We start from the raw sequence: 23,991 nt of genomic DNA on the forward strand, positions 1-23,991 counted from the left end.
GGTTATAAGTTTGGCCCTACACACCCAGTGGTCTTTATCATGAACTAAAATTATTGAATCTTATATAACTGTTTTAATTTTTAGAATTTGCCAGGCTTCTTGAACAAGGGTATTTTAAGAATTTTTCATCAGTGGGTAATTTCTATCTTTCCTCTGAATGTTTTGGAATCTATTTATTTGATAGATTATGCTTTTGACTTACACATATTTTCTTCTTTCTTATAAACTCCAAGATGATATCATCACTTTCCCCCCAAAGTTCCCAACTCTTTTATATCACCCTGTAATTCATTAGTGAATTTTGTAATTTTCCCTTTATCCTACTGACTCCTTTGGTGCTTTAGGATTCTGCTACAAAATCATCTTCTTTGTCAAACCTTAATTGAAAGCTCTGGGCAAAACTAAGCATTTTCTTGCTTGAGTTCTCATGGTGCCTTGTTTAAAACTCCAATGTGGCGCTTACCATATGTATAATTTCTTTTTCATGTGTTTTCTCTCTACCAGCCTCTAGAGAATAGGGATTATCTGTTCATCCTTGTATTTCCTGTGCCAGGCATACTAATTACGCCAGGCTTACACAAGATAATGAAAATGTCCACATGGCAGCTGGAGAATTTAGTAGGAGCTTCACTTTTACATAACTTAGAATTGGCTGTTGAACACCCTACACAAGCCAATCATTACTGTATCAGGTCTTTATGATTCTTGGAATATGTATTAGGCAATTGCCAATTTATATTGAGAAAACACCTAAGGCACCACTGTTTTGTAGACTACTTCTAACATGTAGAAGCCTTTAATACGTGTATATATTATGTGAGAATTTATGATCTTACTTTTCTGACACTTGCTTTTCTCCAGTCTCAACTGAAAACTGTGACTCCTTAAATTATTGTGTATGTGTTAGGCTAAATGTTAGGGACAACAATTCTGCATCATAGAAGTCGGACAGCATAAGAATGCTGTAATCTGTAAACCCTTCCTGATTCTGGGAGTAAGGCCAGCATTAATACAACGCACGATTGTTATTTATGAATGTTGCTTTGCAAAGAACGGAGATTATCAAACTTTTTGTTTGACAAGACCCACACAAAGAAACACATTTTATGTCTCCACCCGCGATATATATCTACAAAAAACTGGAATAAAAACTTCTCAAAGCAACTCCTTTACTAAGTGATGTATTCTGAGATTTTCGTTGTGTTGTTCTCGAAAAAAAAAAAAAATCCAAAACTGCACCCCGCCCCCCCCAAAAAAAAACCCAACCAACCAAACAAAAAAACCAAAGTGGCGGTCCTGTTTTTCCAAACCGATTTCACCGGCCCCTAGAGGTTACGGTTTGGAAAACCCTCACTGGAAAAAGGAGTTCTTCCCACAGTCCCTGCCTGCTTTGTGTAAGTCCCAGTGATCATAAAGCCACCAGTTTTGTGTAAAAGGGGCCGCTCCCTTCTTCCTGAGCTCCTTTAAGAGGGTGGTAACGACCCATTACGGTGGGGGGTGGCGGAAGGCAGGGCCCACTGAGTCCTCCGCGCAGGCCGGGCCCGCTCTTCCAGTTCTTGTGAAAGCCGGGTGTAAGCGCACCGAGAGGGTAGGGCTGAAGCGGGGGTAGCAACGGGACCTTGCCGGGTGAGGAGAGGCAGAGGGAAGATCGCCTACGTCCCAGCGCCGCGTTTCCGGCAACCCCGTGGGGGTCCGCGCCTGCGCAAGGCGCGTCCCGGGACCGTTCCGGACTCCCAGCTCCCGCGCGCGCTCCCGCCGAGCCGAAGTTCGCGGTGGGCTTGGCGCTCGGGCGGCGCGGCGGCGCGCTCCAGGGGGCGGTCCTGCGTGGCCGGCACCGCCCTCCCTCCTCGCGGTCCTCTCCTCCCAGTCTCCCCCGCGCTTCCTGCACTAAGGTAGTTGCCGCCGAGTCCCCTTCGCCGGCTCGCCCGCCCTGGTGGTGCCATGGCGGCCTTCAGCAAGTACTTGACGGCGCGGAACTCCTCGCTGGCGGGGGCCGCATTCCTGCTGCTCTGCCTGCTCCACAAGCGGCGCCGCGCCCTCGGCCTGCACGGGTAAGGCTCGTGGCCGCGCCGCCTTCCCGGGCCCGAGCTGGCGCTCCCGGCGTGCACTCTCCGCCCAGCGCCTGGCAGACGAGTCCCGGTGCCGGCAGGATCAGGCGGAGAGAGGGCGGCCGCGGCTACAGCCAGGCTCCAATGTCAGGGTGTCCCCGCAGCGCCGGCTCCCCGGCTTTCCGCGTACCCCGCCGGCCTGTCGGGCCACCTCGCTGTACCCGCAAGAGTGAGAATTTTCTCCTGCGCCCACAAACAAATCTGCGACCCAGCCCGGAGGGCAGTCGCTCCTACTCGAGGGTGGGAGGAGGGGAAGCAGTGTGCCCATCCCTTATCCAAACCGTCTCATTTCTGTATCAACTTTCTGGCGGTGTTTTAGTTTTGTCATCTCATTTCCAGACAGACCGTGAAGGATTTGTTTTATGGACGTGGTTGTGTGATTTGAGGATGGGGATTGGACTCGCCAGGATAGTCGCTGTTGTCTAAGTCACTTGGATGAGGTTTGGCTCGATTCCGGAGTAATTGCTGTCATAGTCGCCAGGGTGATTCCTGTGAGCTATCCTGGGGCCACTTGGCATGGTTTTCTTCTAAAGTGCCCCACACCACCCCTTTGGAATTGCTCAATGAACGCCCTGACATTTCATCTGGAAAAACTGAATTAGTTTCGTGGTATTTGTCGGACAAAGTTCCCTCTCTTGGCTTTGTAGGTGAAAGGTAAAAGTGTGTTTTAGGTGAGGATCAAGATCCTTTTTAATTACACTGCACTGCTTTCACCGCGAGAGGATTTTCATGATGAGATTTAACTTTGGGGAGGTCATAAGATTAGAGGAAGAAAGAGAATTGAGTTATAGTTGTGGAATTGCAGGCATCATTTTTATTTCCTGGGCTACGGCAAGTGAATGAGAAAAGGTTAGTTCCCAAGCATTCTTGCCAATCATTACATGTGTCGTATTAAATCTTAGCATCCTGCTTTCATGAATTCTATTTCATTCATGTCTCTGGACAGGTACTTTTTTCTCCTGTTTTTGATTTGCTTGGTATATAAACACTAAACACTGACAGGTGGCTCCTAGTCCTCTTCCCATGAAGTACTTTCCAGCCGCCTCCTAACTAAAGTCTGAAGTGATGGTCCTTTCTTTCCTAAATCAGTTTAGCAAAGTTGAAAATAATTCACATCATGGGCTGGACATTTACAGTACCTATTCACTTTTCCTATTCTGTGTGTGAACTCCCAGTTGCAAATGAAAGTTATCAGTTATCTGGGCATATTCTGGTAGGAAATATTAAGTGCTTTAACTTGAATTGCATTTTTTGCAGAGAAGTGTTAGCACAGAAAATTGTTTTGACATGGGGAGGAGACTTGAGGATAGCTAACAGTTCTGGCATGCTTTGATGGTTTTTTAAAAAAATTTCATTGGACTACTACATGTATATAGAAAAGTATACATCATAAATCTAGAGCTTGAAGAATTTTTACAAGTAGAACACACCAGTGTAACCAGCATCCATCAGGATTATCAGCATCCCAGAAATCCTCCGCAGGCTCCCTTCCAGTTACAGTCCAAGGAAACTACTACATTGACTTTTCAAGATTGTCAGTTATTGAATAAGAGAAATTGAACACCATCTAATGGGCGGTAGCAATAGCAGTGAAATAGTATAATAGAATTTGTCTTGTTAAATTATTGTAGCTCTTCTTTCATCATGGTACATTTCTTTAAGCATCTCTTTTTGAGGAAGTTTTTGAGGTGGCTGAATTATGCAACAGTTAATTTACTGGACAAAAGGTTATTGTTAATTTTTTGTATCAGGAGTAGGAAAATCTTTATTTTACACATCAAGTATTTTGTGGGAGGAGAAGCAGATTATGAGCAGATAAATGTGGAGTTGAAATTACTGAATAAAATGATTGAACTGTTTTGAAATCATTAAGAATTGTATTGATGGGCTGGGGTTGTAGCTCAGTAGTAAAGTGCTTGCCTCTCATGAGGAAGGCACCAGGTTTGATCCTCGGCACCACATAAAAATAAAATAAAGGTATTGTGTCCATTTACAACTAAAGAGAGAGAGAGAGAGAGAGAGAGAGAGAGAGAAAGAAAATGGTATTGAGTCTGTCTTTGTAGATGTTATGTACTTCCAGAATCTTATGCCTTGCTTTTACTCACTACTTTATTATCACAGTTCAAAGATTATAAAATTCCAACCTTATATTTTGTTGACCTTTGGGATATCTTTTGTAACAGGACTAATTTTAATGTCTATCCGGTGCTTAATTAAGGAACATGTGATTACTAAGCCTTCTTTTGTCCATGTTGTTAATAGTAGGTTTGTCCTAGAATATGTATTCTCTTGGAATTGTATAGGTAATAGATCTAGTAAAACCACATTAAAGGTTACAAGATATTGTTATTCCAAACATTTGAAGAATGAGTAATTTAATGTTCTGGGTTATTTTAAATTTTTGTAAGTTTATTATTTTTACTAGTTAAATCTCATACATTTGCACAGCTTTTTATTGTGGAAAATTTCACACACATATAATAATATAATAATCCCCCTGTTCATTTTACTAGGAAGTACCAAGAATATTCTGATATTCTTTTTTTCACTATATCTACCAGCTCCTTACCCCTTGTTTTTACAGGTTTTTAGGTGAAATTTGTATACATTGAAATCTTAGTTATACATTTTTTAAGTGAATGGATGTACTTGTGTAATATATGCCTATCACAAATTAGAATTTTTCAGAGAAAAGTTTCTTTGTATTCATTTATAATCATTTCCACTACTATGCTAACTTTTTTCACTTTAGTTTTACTTAATCATACATTCTATTTTTATTATTATTTATGGGGAAAATGGAATCTTTTTACTCATGGATAAGAGCCATTTATTTAGTTCAAAGGAGTGTCTGTTTCTGAATGTTGTATTACTGTGCTAGGTGCTATAAGGGATATATATATATATATATATATACACACACATTATATATATATACACACACACAACATACATTTAAAAATATGAGACATCTTTTCTTAAGAAGCTGTTGTTCTTATTAAGGACAGCAAACTTAAATACAAGTATTTAAAATGTAAGATGATGACAGTGAAGTGTCTAGGCAGACGTGCCCTCAAAGTTCTGAGAAAGACCAGATTATTGTGTTTGAAGGGGTTAGGGTAGGTTTTATGAAGAATGTGCACTAAACTTAGGAAGGTGGTGGGAATGGATAATGAAATAAATTGAATATTATAGCAGTCTTTTATCATATTTTTGTGGCATTTATGATACGAAGAAACTTTGCCCTTTTCATCTATCTTCCACAGCTACCAGAGCTCTTTTTTAAGAAATGTAAAGTTGCTCATAGTATTTCTTCATTAAAATCTTTCAACTACTTTAAAATAAAACTTCTGTTAATTATTTGGTCTTTGACTACTTTTTGTATTTACCAGCCATGTGGAATTAATTTGTAATCTCTGAGGTGACAGGCTGTGCCTAGCCTTTGCAGACTGATTGTAATCAGTGTCATACCCACCACTTCTACCCTGTGATAGTTCTTTTTCTTGAAGATTCAGTCTACACTTAATCTCTTAGGTGTTTTCTGTCTTTTCCCTGTCTCCACACTGATAGATGTCCTCTGCTTTCCTGACACTCTTAAGCATCTCTGTACTATAGCAGTTAACATTTTGTATTGTGCTGGTTTCTTTTCTTGGCTTCTGCCTGCATCAGAGTTTCTTGAGGGCATGGACTGAGTAACCTTTAAGTCCCTATTTGGATCTACCATAGGATAGATAAGTGTTAGAGTAGATAAATGATTTGAAGTTATTGAAAAATCTTTAAGGGTAATTGAAATGCCTTGGAGATGTGGGACTAGTACAAACAAGTAGAGGCATTATCGTCACAGAAATGATGGTGTACCTAGTAGTATAGAACATAACCTGGGTAGTGGGAAACTGGTGTTCCAGTTTTAGAAGGCAGGGAAAGGAATCAGTCTACATTGCCGCAGTATTTTATTATCTTAAATGAAGCATAACAAAGCAGTTTCTTTCCCTTCCCATCAGTGATTGTGAAGTTCAGATTTCTTATCCTGGATTTCAGAGCCTTCCTCAATCTGGTGTCATTTTACCTGGCTAATCTTATGTGCTGTTGCCTGCCAGGGGGTGCTCTGTTCCAGATAGGCCAGTTTCTTATGCTGTTTGAACAGGCTACCCTCATTCTTGGCTTCTGAGCTTTATCCATGCTATTGGCCATAACTGAAATTTCTCTGTGTACTCTGTTCTCCAAATCTTACTATCCTTGAAGAGCTAATAAAGCAGGATTACCTCTTCCATGAAGTATTTAGCTATTCTAGATGATCTAAATGATGATCACTCCCTGTTTAATCTTCTGAAAAACACGTTTAAATGTCTTTCTTGATTTACCTAATCATGTTTATAGCGTATAATCTAGCGATGTGTTTTGATAAAGGGTATACCTTTACCCTTTACCCTTTTTAACACTCTAATCTATAAATGGTGGGGTACAATTTCCTACCCCAAATATATCTGAGGAGTTTCAAGAAGCTTGTGTTTTTCTTAGTCACACTTTACTTCACTTTTTGGCTTCTCTATTTTTAGATCCTACCTACATCTTGTCTTTTAACCTTGTCTCTTTGGTATCTGCCTTGATTTCTCTGAATCAAGATCCACAAAGCAAGGGTTTCTAGAAGACTTCTGTTGAAAATTTGGGAGTAGTAGTAGGGATTGTGTCCCAGCATAGTGAATATCTCAGAATTCTTTTACTTAAGAAATTGCTTGAGACTCACTGTCTTCTCTGCACTTAAAGAGTTCTTCTGTGATGGCCCCTCACCTCTGAAAATGTATGCCTCCTCAAGTCAGGATCCTTGGTCAGGAGTACCTCTCGGTTACTGAACTTACCGTTATCTGCAGTGGTGCTGAACTGACCCGACTAAAAGATAAGAGCCTCTTGAGCTTGGCATTCCTGCATCCCCTCACTTGTCTCTAGCTGCACCTTCTAAACCAGCACCACTCCGAGGGATATTGACAACAGCAAACAAGTTCCTTGAGGCTGGGGCTGGGATTTGGGTTGTGTTTGGGACTTCCTCTGAAGTGACAGGTCTCCTGTGCCATTCTGGGTTTTGCCCTTCTGGAGGTGCTCTTTTGTCTGGGATGGTAGCCTTTCTTATCCTCTTCGCCATATGAAGGAGCAGTCTCTTTTTTTCTCCCGTGCCTCATCGGCCTTCTGTGTTTCTTTTCCTGTATCTCCTAGGCAGTCTGGGGAAAGTGGTTAGCTCAGGGTTTGTCAGAGGAAAGACAAATACTGTATTAATAAGAAAAAGAAGGGGGGGCAGGGAAATTGCTTGAACATTCCCACTATTGGCAATTTCTTGGCTATTTTCTTTTCCTATAAGATTCACTGGCTTGGTCCTGGACCTTTTTTTTTTTTTTTTTTTTTAACCATTCAAATGTCCTCACATCTTTAGCTTCTACTTGCACTCCCTTTTTACCAATCCTTCTATAACTTTCCTGAAAACATCAAATTTATCTTTTTTTGTGAGTTGTGCTCCTTTAAAATCCAACTCTGAAAAGGAATGGTTTCACTCTTTTCAGTTTCACAGGTCCATAGAGTGGTTTGCAGACTATAAGCATGAGTCATTAGAGGGACTGGAGCTGCTTGAGATCCTTAGGATGAACCTTGGATATATGGGTTGGCTTCATTTGGATCCCTAGAATAAAAGATGGTGCTTAAGTAACCATAGGTGAAAGAAGCATTACAGGATTTACAGCAAAAGCAACTGTGTACTGAATTCAACTGTGGCAGATCAGGCCCAGAGCAATGTTCTGAGAACTATGTAGCTGTCTATGGTCTGCTGAGAGATCTGGGTGAAAGTTGTTTAATTAATTACACTTCCTAGTTTTTTGGTTCACTAACATCCTTGGGCAGATATTCTGTTTGAGGGCTTTTGCATTTGCTATTCTCCTCCTGCCTGGAATGTTCTGTCGCTGGTACCACATTGCTTATACCTTCCCCCTTCAGTTTTATCAGACACGTTAGTGAGCACGTTGCCACTCAGCTTAAAATAGCATCCTCAGTACACACACTGTCTACCTTCATGGCTTTATTTTTTTTCTTAGCATTTACCATTATCAAAAGCACTTTTTATTTTACATATTATTTATTACATGTCTGTGCTGTCAGGATGTAAACACCATGAGGGTAGGAAATTTTGTTTTGTTCATTGTTACAGCTCTAGTGGCTAGAACTATGGCTGGCATACAGTAGGCATTCAGAAAATATTTGTTGATTAACTCTATCTCGCAGATGCCCTTTTCTTAGGGCTGTGGTTACTGCTGTTTTAAATAACACCTTTTTCTTGCTACAGATATAAATTTTGTCTCAACTATATTATGAGTTTTTTAGGAGCTGGACTCCTTTTGCCTCTTATTTCCATAGGTAAAGCAAATCTCAGAAACTTATAAAAATGATATTAGTACCATTTATAACCTACTTGTGACAGTTAACAAGAAAGTGAAAATATTAAAGATAACTACAAAATCAAAGCTATTCATAATGCCATAACAATAATAAACTGTTGTATTTTTGTTATATGCATTTTTTACATAGTTATAATTTTTTGTTGTTGTTTTGAAGATGGAATCTTGCTTTGTTCCCAGGCTGGACTCTGAACTCCTGGTTTCAAATGATCCTCCCATCTCAGCCTCCCAAGTAATAGGGACTATAAGCATGCATCATCACACCTGATGATTCTGTAATTATGTGTTTTGCTATTTTCATTTGAGGTGTACATCTTTCTTATAGTTCTTTTAAAGAATGCATAAATATTTCTGTGGTTTAATCATGATTTTTTTTACCCTTAAATATTGTTTCTGGAATATTTATAAGTAGTACTGTGTATTTTTGTGAGTGAACATTTCCATCTCTGTTGAATATTTCCTTGAATAAATTGCCAGAAATAGGATTAATAAATGGAAGCTTATGAACTATCTTTAGTGTTTGTGGAAAAAGTGTAAATGTTCTAGAGGTGCATAGGTTGACGACATACTACTTTTAAAGAGTTGTGTCACTTTGCAATACTGTGACTGAGTTCTAATATAATTACTCATTGTAAGGGAATATTTAATTTTTTTCTGCGTTAGAGGTGCAAAATAATGTTGAAAGATTCTTTTAATTTGCATATATTTATATATTTGAAATAACAATTTTTTTAATGTAGCAGCTTAATTTTGATTATGAAGGTAGCTTGATGTAGTAGAAAACATGGTCTTTGGAGTCAGGTATGGGTTCAGAGTTTTAAGAAACCATTTGCTATATCTGTCCACAACCTGGACACATAGTTTCTCTTAACAAATGGCCTTGGTCAATTAACTCAACATCTTTGAGCCTTAGTAAAATGGGGATAATAGTATTCACATAATTCAACAGTTGAGTGAGGATTAAACAAGAAAATGTTTTAACCCAATGCTCAATAAATAAAAATAACTCTCATAGGCTGTTGCTGTGCTTGCTAAAGGAAAATGAAGAAGACAACGAAATATCCCATTTAGCTACTCAAAAATTATTGGGGCTGGAGTCGTGGCTCAGTGGAAGAGTGCTTGTCTTTTATGGGTGAGGCACTGGGTTCGATTCTCAGCACCACATATAAATAAATAAAATAAAGGTCCAACACTAAAAATATTAAAAAAAAAATTATTGAACTTTCCTAAAAGTTTCCTCACATGTGTCTATGGAAATTTCCCTAAAGAAGCCGTTTTCAGTTGATAGAATCATTTACTTTTGGAGTTGGAAAGTGTTTAAGTTAGTTTTATGTGACACAGTTTCAGGTATTCAGTAATTTTTCAGTTGCTGCTTCAGTAATATGATACTCTATTTCTCCACCTTGTAAAGAGGTGTTCCTAAATTTCATATTCACTGGCACAAAATAGAACAAAGTTATGACCTGCTTTGTAGATCTTAAGCTTTTGTTAAAAAAGCATGAGATGACATTCATTTTTATACCAGCCAAATATTTTTCACATTTAGTTTATATAATGGTTCTACTTCCTTTTCCTTCCTCAACTTGTGCTTATTTATTTAGTTTATTTTAAACCTGAGTGCAGGTCCTAACATTTAAACCTTTTTTGAGCATTTTACTTCTTCCCTTTAGAACTTTTTTGATCCTGGATATTTTTTTTTTTTTTTTTTTTTGATACTGGGGATTGAACCCAGGTGCACTTAACCACTGAGCCACATCCTCAGCCTTTTTTTATATTTTATTTAGAGACAGGATCTTGATGAGTTACTTAGAGCCTGTGTAGGTTGCTGAGGCTGGCTTTGATCTCAGGCCTCAAGCCTCAGCCATCTAAGCCGCTGGGATTACAGGTGTGCGCCATCACACCTGACTAATCCTGCATATTAGCCATTCTTTCTGTATATTTTCCCAATACATTAAAGAGAAATCGGACCAAACTAAGGGTAAAGCTGTCTAATTATACCATTCTAACCTTCCTATTAATTGACACCTTCTAGGTATTATATTGGCTCGAATATTTATCTTGCCAGCACTTCTGTTAACAGACCTGGCATTCTGACAATATTCATAACCTGATCTGTATTAGGCCAAAGTCCTCTTTTGGGGTGTTTCTGAAGCTACTAATTGGGAAGGGACTTTTCTGATCATGGTGTCGTGAAGATGAGGTCCTAGAATTCTTTGCGCCATTGGTCTCTTTCATGGAAAAGGCAGAGAACCCCTGATTTGGTTTACATCACGTTGTAGCATAGTAAACAAAGTTTATAGAGTTTCCATATTCCTTCAGAGAAGAGAATGGGCTTAGTTTGATATGATATTTTCGTGAACTCTTTTCTTGCTCCTAGAATTTACCTCTTCCTTTTAAGTACTCATGCCACTCTTGTCAATTTAGATAAATTGTATTTTCCCCAAAGGATCAATATCATGGTCATGCATGACCTGATGAATACAATTAACTTCTAGTCTGTTGCAACAGAATATAAACTGGAATTAGGAGGAAGAAAGGGTCTTTTACATTTACTTTGAAGTGATGTACACCAGATTAAATGCAATTTAATGGTATTCCTCCATTCTTTTAGTGAGATTTTTATGGAACATTAGAGTTGTTTACATTGGCATGTGTAGTATTTCTATTAAAAAATTAGGCATTGTGGGCTGGGGCTGTAGCTCAGCAGAAGAGTGCTTGCCTAGCATGTGTGAGGTACTGGGTTTGATTCTCAGCACCACATAAAATAAATGAAATAAAGGTCCATCAACAACTAAAAATTATTAAAAAAAATTAGGTAGCTTTACTTAAGAACAGTTGTGAGGGGCTGGGGTTGTGGCTGAGTGGTAGAGTGCTTGCCTAGCATGTGTGGAGGCACTGGGTTCCACACCACATATAAACGAATAGTTCATCAATAACTAATAATAATTAAAAAAGAACAATTGTGATGAGTACAGTGGCACATATTTAAAATCCTAGCAACTTGGGAGGCTGAGGCAGGAAAATTAAAAGTTTGAGGTTAGCCTCAGCAATTTACAGAGACCCTGTCTCAAAATAGAAAAGAATGTGGATATCGTTCAATGGTAAAGCATCTTTGGGTTCAATTGATAGAACCAAAGGAAGAAAAGACCTGTAGCATTCTTGTACAATAAAATCACTTTTGTTGTAGGCATCTCTGTTAAGAATAGAGTCTTTATTAAGCATGTAGACAGAATGTTTTGGCTAACTGATGGTTGTGTTCTTTCAAGTGGGAACTGTAGTATGCATTAAAATGGTTTAAAACCTTCTTAAGAACAACTTGTGAATGTGCTTAAAAGATGTTTTTTTTTTAATCTGCATTTCTTAACCTTTCCCTAGAATAGCAGTCCCTGAGTGTATGCAATTTAATAAAGTATAAAATTGAAAATAAAGCTGATCAAAGCACAGTTATAGGTATTTTGATATCTGTTAATAGATTAACAGTCTTACCACTATACTAGGATCATAATAATAAACATAAAAGTGAATTGAATGGTTTACTTAATGCCTAAATTATTTTGACTTCTTAATATATATATATATATATATATCAGCATTAAAAATAAATATACCATGTAGAATGGGGCAGCTTCTAGGTAAAAGTTTAGCCAGCATGTGTTTATATGTCTACTTTATGTCATTATTTTAAAGATATATATTTAACTTAAACCTATGAAGCAACCTGGACACATAGTTTCTCTTAACAAGTAAAGAGGCAATGATTTTATAAGTTTAGTGAATTCCACAAAACTTGTGAACTTTTTAAAAATTACTTTCAATGCTTCATAGTTTTAAATATTAGACATTTTTGCCGATAAAGTGTAATATACACTCTAGAAGATATGATTTAGAAAAAGGGAGAAAAAAACACCCATCATTTATCATGATTACTATCACATTTCATTGATTCTAAGATAGTCTTTTCCCCCACATTTTAGTACTTTTTTCACATTTTAACTTCTGAAATGAGCATGTAACTTAAAACTGTTGCTTTTTAGCTTTGATTAAAATAGTATTAGCATACTGTTGCGTTTCCCTTTTATCATGCATGCTTTTATCTTCTTTATAAAAATACTGCATATCAAACTCAAACTTCTCACTCTAATTCAGTGTTATTGTAGTTCTTCAGTTTCTCTTGGAGGTGAAAAGAAGAAATCAAGGTTGAATACTATAGTTTCCTCCTTCCAGAAGTAGGACTGGAGGAACTAGCCTGGCCTGAGAACAGTAGGTGGAATAAAGAGCTACTCAAAGAAAGGAACCTAGTCATCATACCACTCAGTCAGTTGAATGCCCACGGTATGTGAAATGCTGGGTTTTGAGTTATTTGGTATAGAGATTTGATTGAGAGGTCTTTCTTCTCAGGAGTTGGGGGTATGATACAAGTCTGTATCTTAACTAATTGGACACTGAATTTCTAGGTGTTAAGGACCCAGTGAATATGAACAAGTCTCTTTTCAAAATGGATCTTACAGTGGGAGAAAGCAGAACCTTTTTTATGCTAGTTTTGTATTTGAGCATTTGGGAAGATTAAAATTTAAATCAAGAAAAAAACATTAAAAATCATTAAATGAAATCAGACAAGATTTTATTCTCTTGAGAAACAGAAGGAGAGAGTTCTGTGTTTGAACACTTTAATACTATTTTTCTCATTAAATTCTCAGCAACTCCTCCCCCCGCCCCCATCTCTTGATGATGTGTTAAGGTGTTGTTCTCTATTTATTTATCAATAGTTATATGGCATTAGAAAATTAGATTTAAGGTATTTTTGAACTGTAGGAATTATTTCACTTTTTTCTACCTCAGTAATACCCAAGATGTTTTAGTAAGGCGATGGGGGAGGGGAAAGCAAAGTATGAGACTTAATAGTTCATAAGGATTCCACTTTTTATTTTAATATCAAATATTTCCAGTTTAACTATTGATAAATAGATACATTTCTGCTTGTATTTTATTCCTTCAACAAAATAGCTATTTCTCCCACCCTCAGAGGAGACATTAATGTGGAAAGAAATAGAATATTTATTCAGTACATTCTATTTAATGCTGTATGTCAGTAGGCTGGGCATTGAGATGCCAAACTGAGTGATCTTAGTAATAGAAAATTTGTACAACCAAAGTATGACTAGTTGTGGGAACTCTGTTTTATGGGAGAGAGTATGGAGATGGGAATGTTTAATTCAAATGCAAATTTCACATTTGAGCCCTGATCTTTTGGGGATATGGAGTGTCTTGCTAAGGGGGCATTCCAGATAGGAAAAACAGCTTGAGCAAAGACATGGAATTATTGACTTGAAAAGAAAGGTCTATGGATTATGCCACAGATATAGAAAACTGCATAAAATTTATACAGACATATATAACTGAATGGATTCTTTTTATAAATAAAGCACCTTTGTAACCACCTTTTGATCAAGAAATGGATCTCTGGGCCATTCTAGAAGTCTTTCAGGTGACCCTTTTCCAATCACAGCTTCTTTCCTTTCACCTAAAAGTAACTGCTATTCTGACTTCTATACTAATTTCATTTCCTTAAATTTTATAACCTAAATGTGCATTGCTGAGCAATATAATTTAGTTGTGTCTGTTTTTTTTTAAGTCTCTGAAAGTATACATCACCCTACTATTCATCTTTTACCCTTTCTTCTTACAGTTTGTTTGTTGAAACAGCAGATATTTTGACCTATACAGATTCTGAATTTTGCTGATTGCATAATGTTTTATCCTTTGTATTTTGTGCAAATTGATAGTTGGATCTAAAACCTTAATCAGACTGAAGTTTTGTTTGTCTTTGTTGTTATGAACAGGAATACTTTGTAGGCCCAGGTGTGGTTACTTGGTCAAGAAGTGTATAGTGTATGATTGTTTCTCTTTTGTGATTTTAACAGTCATAGATGGTTTATGTGTACATAATTGACTTATTGGTAAGGCTTATAAGATGATATATTGAATTCTGTTATTTATTTATAAGGTAGAATACTTCCATAATAAGAAACTTTTACTTTTCTATTCTCTGGTTACCCATTGGTACAATTCAGTTAAGAAAAGCAGGATAGGCAGTTTCTTTTTTTTAAATATATTTTTTTAGTTGTCAGTGAACCTTTATTTTATTTATTTATATGTGGTGCTGAGAACTGAACCCAGTGCTTCACATATGCTAGGCAAGTGTTCTAGCACTGAGTTACAATCCAGCCCAGATAGTTGCTTTTTTATTAACCAATTTTCAGAATAATATGTTAGATTCCTGTTATTGTCTGAAGGTGATCAGTGAGTTCAAGAACCACTGATTTAATTATTTGTGCATCTGTTCATTATGGTTATTATCTTTATTCATGTTCAGTTGTCCATCTTGGTCCAGTGAGAGTCTCTTTAAAGTTGGTTCCTTAGCCCTGTTGTCATGGCCTCAGAGGTCTTTGATAGTAACTTCCTTCCTGCCTGTAATAGTATGGTTTAAGCTCCTGTTAGATATATTCTGATCAGACCTAAAATCATCTCTTTTCCAAGAAGAGTTTGGTTCTTTTTAATGGGAAATGGTATTTCAAGATCACAACTGAAACTTGGGTATGTTTGTTGAGATTGTTGGCCATTGTGTCTAGGCCTTTCTTAAAAACAAATAGAATATTATATAACTTCCAGTCTGTATATAGGATTTGAAGATTTTAAATTACTGTTTTCTGCATCTGTGTCACAGTAGAGTGGGGAGTTGAAGCTACAAATCTTGGTTCTTGTGTTTCAGCAAAAGAATATTAGAAGTCAAATACAAAAAGCCAAGCAAGAGAACTTTATATTATGAGTGAAAATAAAGTTAGACTCCAGCAAAAACCCTCTGGAAATAGAGAGCTGGTATCTTCAAATAAAGTCAGACTCCAGCAAAGAACTCTTTGGAGAGCAGGTCATCAAGAAGAAACAGTGTTGTTTCCAAATTTATTACTGTTTTTGTTTTTTTTTTTGTGGCAGGGCTGGGTGGGGTATTGGGTATTGAACTCAGTGGCACTTGGCCACTGAGCCACATTTCCAGACCTATTTTTTTAAAAATATTTTTTAGTTGTTGATGGACCTTTATTTTTTTGTATATGTGCTGAGACTCGAAACCAGTGTCTCACGCATGCTAGACAAGCGCTCTACCACTGAGCCACAACCCCAGCCCCTTCCAGACCTATTTTGTATTTTATTTAGAGACAGGGTCTCACTGAGTTGCTTAGCACCTTGCTTTTGCTGAGGCTGGCTTTGAACTTGAGATCCTACTACTGCCTTAGCCTCCTGAGCAGCTGGGATTATAGGTATGTGCCACCACACCAGGCTTTGTTGCTGTTTTATGGTTGCATTGAGACCTGGGAACCACCTTCTGTACTTGACCCCAGTCAGTTATTCAACTCCTCCTTCATATTGGGCAGTAGAGCTTTTGACCCTAGTTGGTTCTTTCCAGAACTGTAATGATGGCCATTCTATTCAAAGGGTTTTACCTACAAGTTGATGTGGGTACTGGGATCAATGACTGGGCAAAATTCATCTTAGTGTGCTTGTATTGTTAATGATATTTCCTTCTGAAATACATTGAGAAACTTAGGTCCATAAATTCTAACTTTACAATAACCTCAGTAGACCCTGCAAGAAGTTAGCTCCATTGATCTTTCTTTCTTGACCTATTTCTTAATTGACTCCCTCTGTTTCCATGTGTTTATTCTCAGGGTTAGTACACCTGTTGTTGTTCTACAAGTTACTTGATTGTTCACTAAAGGCAGTTTCAAAGAAACCCTGTGACCCAGCTGTAGTGTTGGTTCATATTTCACTGCTCATCACTAACTGCTGCCAAACATTTGTATATCCTTTTTTCTATACCATTAATCCTGATTATTAAGAATATAGGGGATGGTCAAATTAGAATATCACAGGGATACTCAGTTGCTTTATCACATTTTCTACACATAACACTCTCCAGGTAGTATTACAGATAAATCAATATGATTTCTGAAAAGTATTTTTTTAAACAAAATACATGCTCTTCAAATTCTTCATGTTTTTATGGTTGTATTATATTTACATCATCAGAGCATATTCTCTCCCTTTTAACTCTTATTTAGTCTTGGTTCTACAAGTAAATAAATATTTAATGCTCGTTACCTCTCCTTATCACAGTGGCTCTGTAGTCATTCCTTTTGTCCAAGATCATTCTTTTTTTTTTTTTTTATGGACAACATTCACTCATGGACAATATTCATGAATGCTTTCATATTTAAAACAGTTTATGGTTCTTATATTTGACTATTTGATAATTCAGCTAGACTTAAAATTCTTTGGTTCATGTTTTTTCTTCTTGACTATTCGAATGTGTTACTCCATTGTTTTCTGACATTAAGTTCTGCTCACAAAGTTTGGTGGTGACCTATTTGCATTCTCCTTTGTGTGACTTATTCTTTTGGGGACGCAAACGTTGTTTTCACATATTAAAACTTATAAATGTTATTTTAGTTGTTAGCTTATATTCATTTATTTTAGTAATAAATCCTGGGTTCTTCTGGGTTGATTTTTCTGAAGTATATAGTTTCCTTCTCCCCTTTTCTATTGAACCACGTGAAATAACCATTATTTTGGCGGTGGGGTAGGGGATACAGGGGATTGAACTCAGGGCGCTCAACCATTGAGCCACATCTCCAGCCCTGTTTTGTATTTTATTTAGAGACAGGGTCTCACTAAATTGCTTAGGGCCTCACTGTTGCTGAGGCTGGCTTATAGGCATGTGAAACTATGCCCAGCTTGAAGTAACCATTTTTATAGATCAAAAAATGATCAAATTTTGGCATTTTCATGTGGTTTAATATTATGGTTTCAAATCCCTTTTATTGCAGGTGAGTTTTTTCAAATTGTAGTTTTATTTTTTGTTTCCTTTTTAAAAATAATTATGAGGGAACTTTAACAAATCAGATGACCTTTGTTTGTCATTTATGTTTATCACTTTTCTCAAATGGTTTGTTTTCTGTTTAAATATATAAAATTGTATGTATATAATTTGTGTATTATTTTCAAGTTTTATCTGTTAATTTGTTCTGTATTTCTTATAGTTTCATATTCAATTTTTAAATTATCTTTTCAAATTTCTGACTATCACTTTTGTAAGTTTTACAAATTGTTTTCTTTACTAGTTTATATTCTGCATTGTTAACTTAATTTTTTTAGTTTGAGATCATAATTTATAGTTTTTATTTCCTATAGGAAAGTCTTTCTGACATCTTTTCATTTTATGTAGGAATACACTTATGTTTTTTAATCTTTGAAATAACGATGTAAAAGATTTAACTTTGAGCCTATTTTGTTGCTTATTTTCTGAATCTGAAGTTAATTCTTCACCTTTTAAAATGAGAAGTATAATTTTTCTAATTGTGCTCTAGAGCTCCCTCTTTTGTTGCTTTCCTGTAATGGTTGAAAATATGGTAGTTTACTGTCAGATTTCCAGGCTGTTTCTTTCCTTCATTTAGTTCTCAGTCAGCTTGCGCTGGATTCTGTTTCCCTCAGTTTCTCTTCAAGGTGAGGCTTTATTCTGAAAGGAAGCTGTAGGGAAGTTCAAACTTTCCCTTCAATATTTGAGTATGATGGAACAAACTGACAATAGACTGTTTTTTCATAACAGTTTGTTAATGTGCTTAAGCACCAAACAAAATATGAGAACTCAAAGAAAGGCTGGAGGGTTGAGACTTAAATACACTCTTCATAGGAGAGAGGAAAGTAGGGGAATAAATGATTTTTAGGGGAGGAATAAATAGACAGTGGCTTGGGACAAAGTTCTTGGCTTGAGGAATAGTGTCTGATTTTCAGTTTCTTCCTGTGATAATCTTCCTTGGTTAATGAAACTTCAGTAAGAAAATTTGAAGACAGTTGTGTTATTCTTTGGCAGATTCAATCTTTAGGTAGCAAAGCATTAGATGCTTTTTAGTGCTTTCAATTTGAAATCCAAAGTGGCATGTTTGGGTTATTGTTTTCTGAACCCCAAAGGAGTTGTAGTTGTTTAATTTGAGTATTAAGGGTTCCAGGCTGTTTTACCCATTCCAACCTTACCTTGAGCTCATTGAACCCCCATGCTATGTATTGGAATGTGCAGAACTCCTTCCACTTTCACTGTTCTTCTTAAATTGGCCATTTGAATTTTCCAGTGAGTTATTTTAGTGATTTTGGATACCCTGTTAATTCTCTCTACTGTTTTTTTTACACAGATACTGCTATCATTCAGGTCTTGTAGCTGTTGGCATTTTGGTACCTCATATTTATATTTTGGGTCTTGTAGGAACACTTAATCATTTAAAAAATTTTGTTGTATATGTTGTCCATGGATTTTTGGGTTTGCTATTCTATTTGTTCGGTCTGGGTTTTTTTGGGAGGTGGGAAATGGATTCAGGGAGATTTAAAATCATCCCATTCATCTCAAATCATTGGAAAAAGGTACACTTTTTAATAAACACTGATGAGACAAACTGGTAAGCTACTGGAAATAAGAATAACCATATACAAGAATAAATATACCATATGTAAGAATAAATCCATTAAAGCTACTCCAGTGCCAGATTAAAAGTGGGTGAATTCCTCTGTAACCTAGATACATAGGAAATCTTTCAAAGTGTGACTCAAAAATTCAAATACAATAAAAGAAGATAGTGATTATTTGACTTCATAAAATTAAAAACTTCATGTGTGGCAAAACCCCACCAAAGTGTCAAAAGACAAATGGCAATGTAAAATCTATCTTTAGTGTATATCACAGATAAAGGGATAATACACAAAAATGACTCTTACATGTATGATTGACTTCACTCAAAATGAGAAATGCAAATTAAATCTATACTAAGAGACTGCTTCACATTTACATTGGGAGAAATTGAAAAATGTCATAATATACTTTATTTGTGAGGCAATGGAGAAACACATTTTTACACTTTTATACTGCTGGTGCTAAAACAAAAGCACATTCTTTTTGGAGGGGAATTTGGCTATAGGTAACAAAACTACTGTGCATTTCCCTATTGACTCAGCAGTCTCATGGAAGATACAGCTGTGACAGTATGCATAAGATTATTATTAGAGGATTGCTTGTAATTGTAAACTGTTTGAGAAAGTCTAAATGCCCATAAAATCTGGTTGACAAACTGGTTCTTACACATAGTGGAGTTTTGAGTAGCTAAAAAAATGAAGATGCTTTCTGTGGACAGATAAGAATGATTGTCAGGAAGTAAAGCAAATTACTAAAGACTGTGATATGTTACTTTTTATGTAAGACAGAATAAAAATCAAATGTATATATATTTGCTCATTTTGTGCAAAAAGAAACAGGATAGATAAATCAGAAAGTGATAAAATTTGTTATTTACAGGGCATGAATGGGAGCACAGTGGAAAGGAAGGGTGTTGATTGAATAGGGTGGGACATACTATTGGGACCATTGGAGAAATTTGAATAAAATCTATAGATTATAGTGCTGCATCAATGTTAATTTCACAGTTTTGATAATTGTACTGTGGTTATGTGAGAGAAAGTGTTTGTTTTTAGAAAATAGACACTGATGTATTTAGATATTTAATTTTAAATCTTTCAGAAAAAAATTGTATATGTGTATGGAGAGAAAATGAATAATAAAACAAATGTGGTAAAATGTTAATTGGGAAATGTAGTTGAAAAGTATATGAGAAATCTTTGTAATAGTCTAGCATTTTTTAGTAAGTTTATAATCACAATTAAAAGCTTTAAAGAAATTGCCTTTGTTACAAATATAAGTCTGGGAAGCTCCTTTTCCCCTCACATGCATAAATATGTACAGCAGAGCAAACTGATTTTTAAAAGAACATTATTAAAAAGGTAAAAGATAATATCCATATACATTTGTCCATTTCTTAAGAGTCAGTGCAACCTTTGGATCACTGGAGTTCCAGGGCTTATAGGATTATCTTCACCACCAGAATCTGTAGCTTAATTCTTCCACTTCACACCAAGCAATAAAAATTAGTCTACCAAGGGAAAAACTTGCCCATCTGATGCTCCTAGAAGGGTCCCCAAATTTTCCACTTGAGATAATGTTGAGTTTTTATTTCCCACTGGCCCAGGGGTTGTTTTCCCGGATGGAATACTATTATTCCATACCTCTTTATGTGCAAAGATGAATGAAAAATTTTTTTGAACAAAACATGATATTGGGGTATAGACTTTGATATTTGAAATCACTGGTTCATATGTGAGTGAACACCCCATGGGTGTTCATATTTCCTGATGCCACCGGAGGTAAGAATGTAAATGAATTTGAAGAAGCCAGATAGCACTCTGCTTACAGAACAAACAGTTCCTAGATAAAGCTCATAAGGCTGGGGTGGCATTTCATTCACCAAAGACATTCATCTAATTCTGACCAAAAGCCAGAATTCAGAAATTTACAGACATATCAGCAAGGCCATGAATCCCACACAGTAGGAGGAGCCCTCCTGGCATGCCAGAGACCTTCATTGCTTCAGATTGCAAACCAAGGTATCACAGAAAACAGAAGCTTTTTTAAAAAAATATGGGATCTCACTGTGTGCCCCAGCCTGCTGGCCTCAATCTCCTGGGCTCAAGTGATTGATTCTCCTGCCTTGGCCTTTTGAACAGCTGGGACTACAGGTACATGCCATTGTGTCTGGTTAAAAGATTTAAAAAAAAAAAAAACAAAAAACAAGAAAACCTTTACAATTATTGTTAAGAAAATTGTAGGGGCTGGGGCTAGGGCTAGGGCTCAGTGGTAGAGCACCTGCCTCGCACGTGTGAGGCACTGGGTTCGATCCTCAGCACCACATAAAAATAAATAAAGATATTGTGTCCATCTACAACCAAAAGTATTAAATAAAAAAGAATGATTGTAATCCTCTTTATAAGATGTTTAAAGTGACTTTTCTGCCTTTATGGGAATTGGATATTTTGATAAAGAAACAGGTGATCTAGAGGAACCCTATTTCATGAATATAGTGAATCTTGTATACAAACTGTGAAGAAGTTTGCCAGTTATCAACTCTTTTTAAAATTTTTATTTTTTATTGGTGCATTATAATTTCACATAATAGTAGAATTCATTGTTACACATTTGTACACTCACACAATATTACAATATATTTTGGTCTATTTTATTCCCTAATATCTCTTCATTTTCTCCAGTTATCAACTCTTGAATTGTTCTTAATTTGTGTATAATTTTAGAATCAGCATTGTAGGAATTTGGTGGTGATTTTGTCTAATCTATTAATTAATTTCAAATATTTTTATTTCCCCCTTTTTGGATCCTGCTGCAAGTTTATAAAGTACTACTTTTTTTTTAAAAGAAATGGAGCTTTTATTTTACCTGCCTAGTGTCTGTTTTTAAATCATATTTTGCATCTATTTATATTCTTTTATTTTTCTCTCAGTTAATTTTGTTTTTATAATCAGCTGCTTTTTCTAATATGTATTTAAAGTAATGATCTCTCTGAATTACTGCTTCATTTAGATTCCACAGATTTCTTGATATGTAAATTTTTTCATTTTGTAAACATACTATTTGATGTATCATTTATTTCAGGATATTTTCAGATTTCTTTGGTGCATGAGTTCTCAGAATTATATCTGTTAGCTATCTATTGCTACATAATAAACCAGCCCAAAACTCAGATATTTAAAATAGTTTTTACCTTCAGTTCTGTGACTGAACAGTTCCTCTTTGGTTTTGTCTGGGTTTACTTGTAAGGCAATTGATTTCTTATTTTTATTATTTCATCCCCCCCCCCCCCCGCCCGTCCCCCTTCCAGTTAGGAAGTTATTCTCAGAGCTCTTTTTGTCTTTTACTGTTTACCCAACACATTTTAACATGTATTACATACCTTTGAACAGTGTTAACAAATGTTAAACAAGTCTAAACATTAGTGATACTCCGTCATCCTCCCAGGAAATGATTTTAGAACACTACTTTCATTCTGCTTCCCCCCTTATTTATATTTATTTAATACATACTATATTTTATAGGATTTGTCTGGAAATTCCAGTGTCTGGAATCTTTTTGGGTCTGTTTGCCTTCTGTAATTTTTGTTGGTCCTTGGTTTCAGATTGTGGTTTCAACCTTGGTGCTTGATTATTTTTTATTGTGGTCTGGACATTTTATTTAACAGTTCTTGTCAGGATAAATTTAGAGGCTTATAGTAGCCATACTTTCCTTTTAAGAGCAAAGTTTTCTTGTTTAGGTACATTGTCAGTAAGGGAACAACTTTAAGACCCTTAAGATGCTTTGTAGCATAGCATCTTAAAGCAAAACTCAGATTTCATGTTTCATAGTTTTGTTTCTCAAAGGAGTTATATCATTGTTTTCCCACATCACTATCATGTTAATGCTTTATCATTAACTTAACTTGGAATGTCATACCTTTTATCACTCTTCCCATAAATTCTGTTCATTTTTAAAACTCAGTTTAGATTTCACATCATTTCTGGAATACAGTTTTTACTTTTTTTTCCCCTCTTGGGTTTACATTAGTTGCTTTTCACTTTGTCTTTAATAGCACCTTGCTTAGATCTAAATACTACTCTGATAGGCTAGTTGTCTGTAAGTACTTTTCTCTAGCTAGATTGTAAACCCCTTGAAGGCAAGTATTATCCTATTCATCTTTGAATCCCTTATTATATATCTGAGTCTGTGATCTATAATGTTGTGATAAGGCTTGTAGATTTTTTTGCTTTCAAATTTTATATTATAATATTCATTTCCTTAGAAATTCTAAGGAATTTGTCTTTTAAATTTTCTTTAGTAACTATTCCTAAATTGATAAAAGCATTTAACATTTTTTACAGTATAAACAGATTAAGTGCTGTGCATTTTGCTTATAAAGTAACAAAGTATTTCAAGCATTTTATAATTCAATTTGTACAAAAATTAAATTTTCAAGCTTTGGTTAGTAGAACTAATGCATGTACTCTCATCCATTTTCCAGAGTTGTTTTAAAAAAACAAAATCTACTAGGTACAAGTGTTTCTTGTACAATCAGAACTATGTGGTAAGAGGGGGGAAATGTTATAATAATTGCTTTTAATTTTCTGGTTTAGATGAGCCTTTTAAATTCTCATTTATATGTTACTGAAGCATAAAATATCTCTTTTGAAAAGCATAAGTTATGTCAAAATAATTATTATTTTATTCTTAGGAAGTTCATGTATTTTAAGATTAACTTCTATTAATTGCCAAAATACTTTCTAAAAGTCATACTACTGAAGGGAACCATTTCAAGCATTATGATTATTTCTGGGGATAAATCACTTTCAGTTCTCTTAGGAGGATAGTATCTACTACACTATAGTACCTAGAATCAAAGTTTATATTTTATCTAAAACAATTAAATACTAAATATAACCCCAAACATAGTATTTATATAGATTCTTGAATGCATGGAATT

The 23,991-nt window shown here is 35.9% G+C and overlaps 1 protein-coding gene across 2 annotated transcripts in view; it reads left to right on the plus strand.

The window, feature by feature from the left end:
• The first annotated feature begins 1,821 nt into the window (after window positions 1–1,821).
• The window catches only part of Abcd3 (ATP binding cassette subfamily D member 3), an 87,146-nt gene continuing 64,976 nt past the window's right edge, over window positions 1,822–23,991 (plus strand). The window contains exon 1 of one of the 2 annotated variants that reach the window (XM_026409618.2): window positions 1,822–2,051. In XM_026409618.2, the coding sequence (XP_026265403.1) occupies window positions 1,942–2,051 (110 nt within the window). In that variant the 5' untranslated portion in view covers window positions 1,822–1,941. The remainder of the gene's footprint in view (window positions 2,052–23,991) is intronic. The other variant, XM_026409617.2, reaches the window with a different exon arrangement.

This window comes from Urocitellus parryii, chromosome 11 (assembly GCF_045843805.1).
Source record: "Urocitellus parryii isolate mUroPar1 chromosome 11, mUroPar1.hap1, whole genome shotgun sequence".
NCBI classification, from domain to species: Eukaryota; Metazoa; Chordata; class Mammalia; order Rodentia; family Sciuridae; genus Urocitellus; species Urocitellus parryii.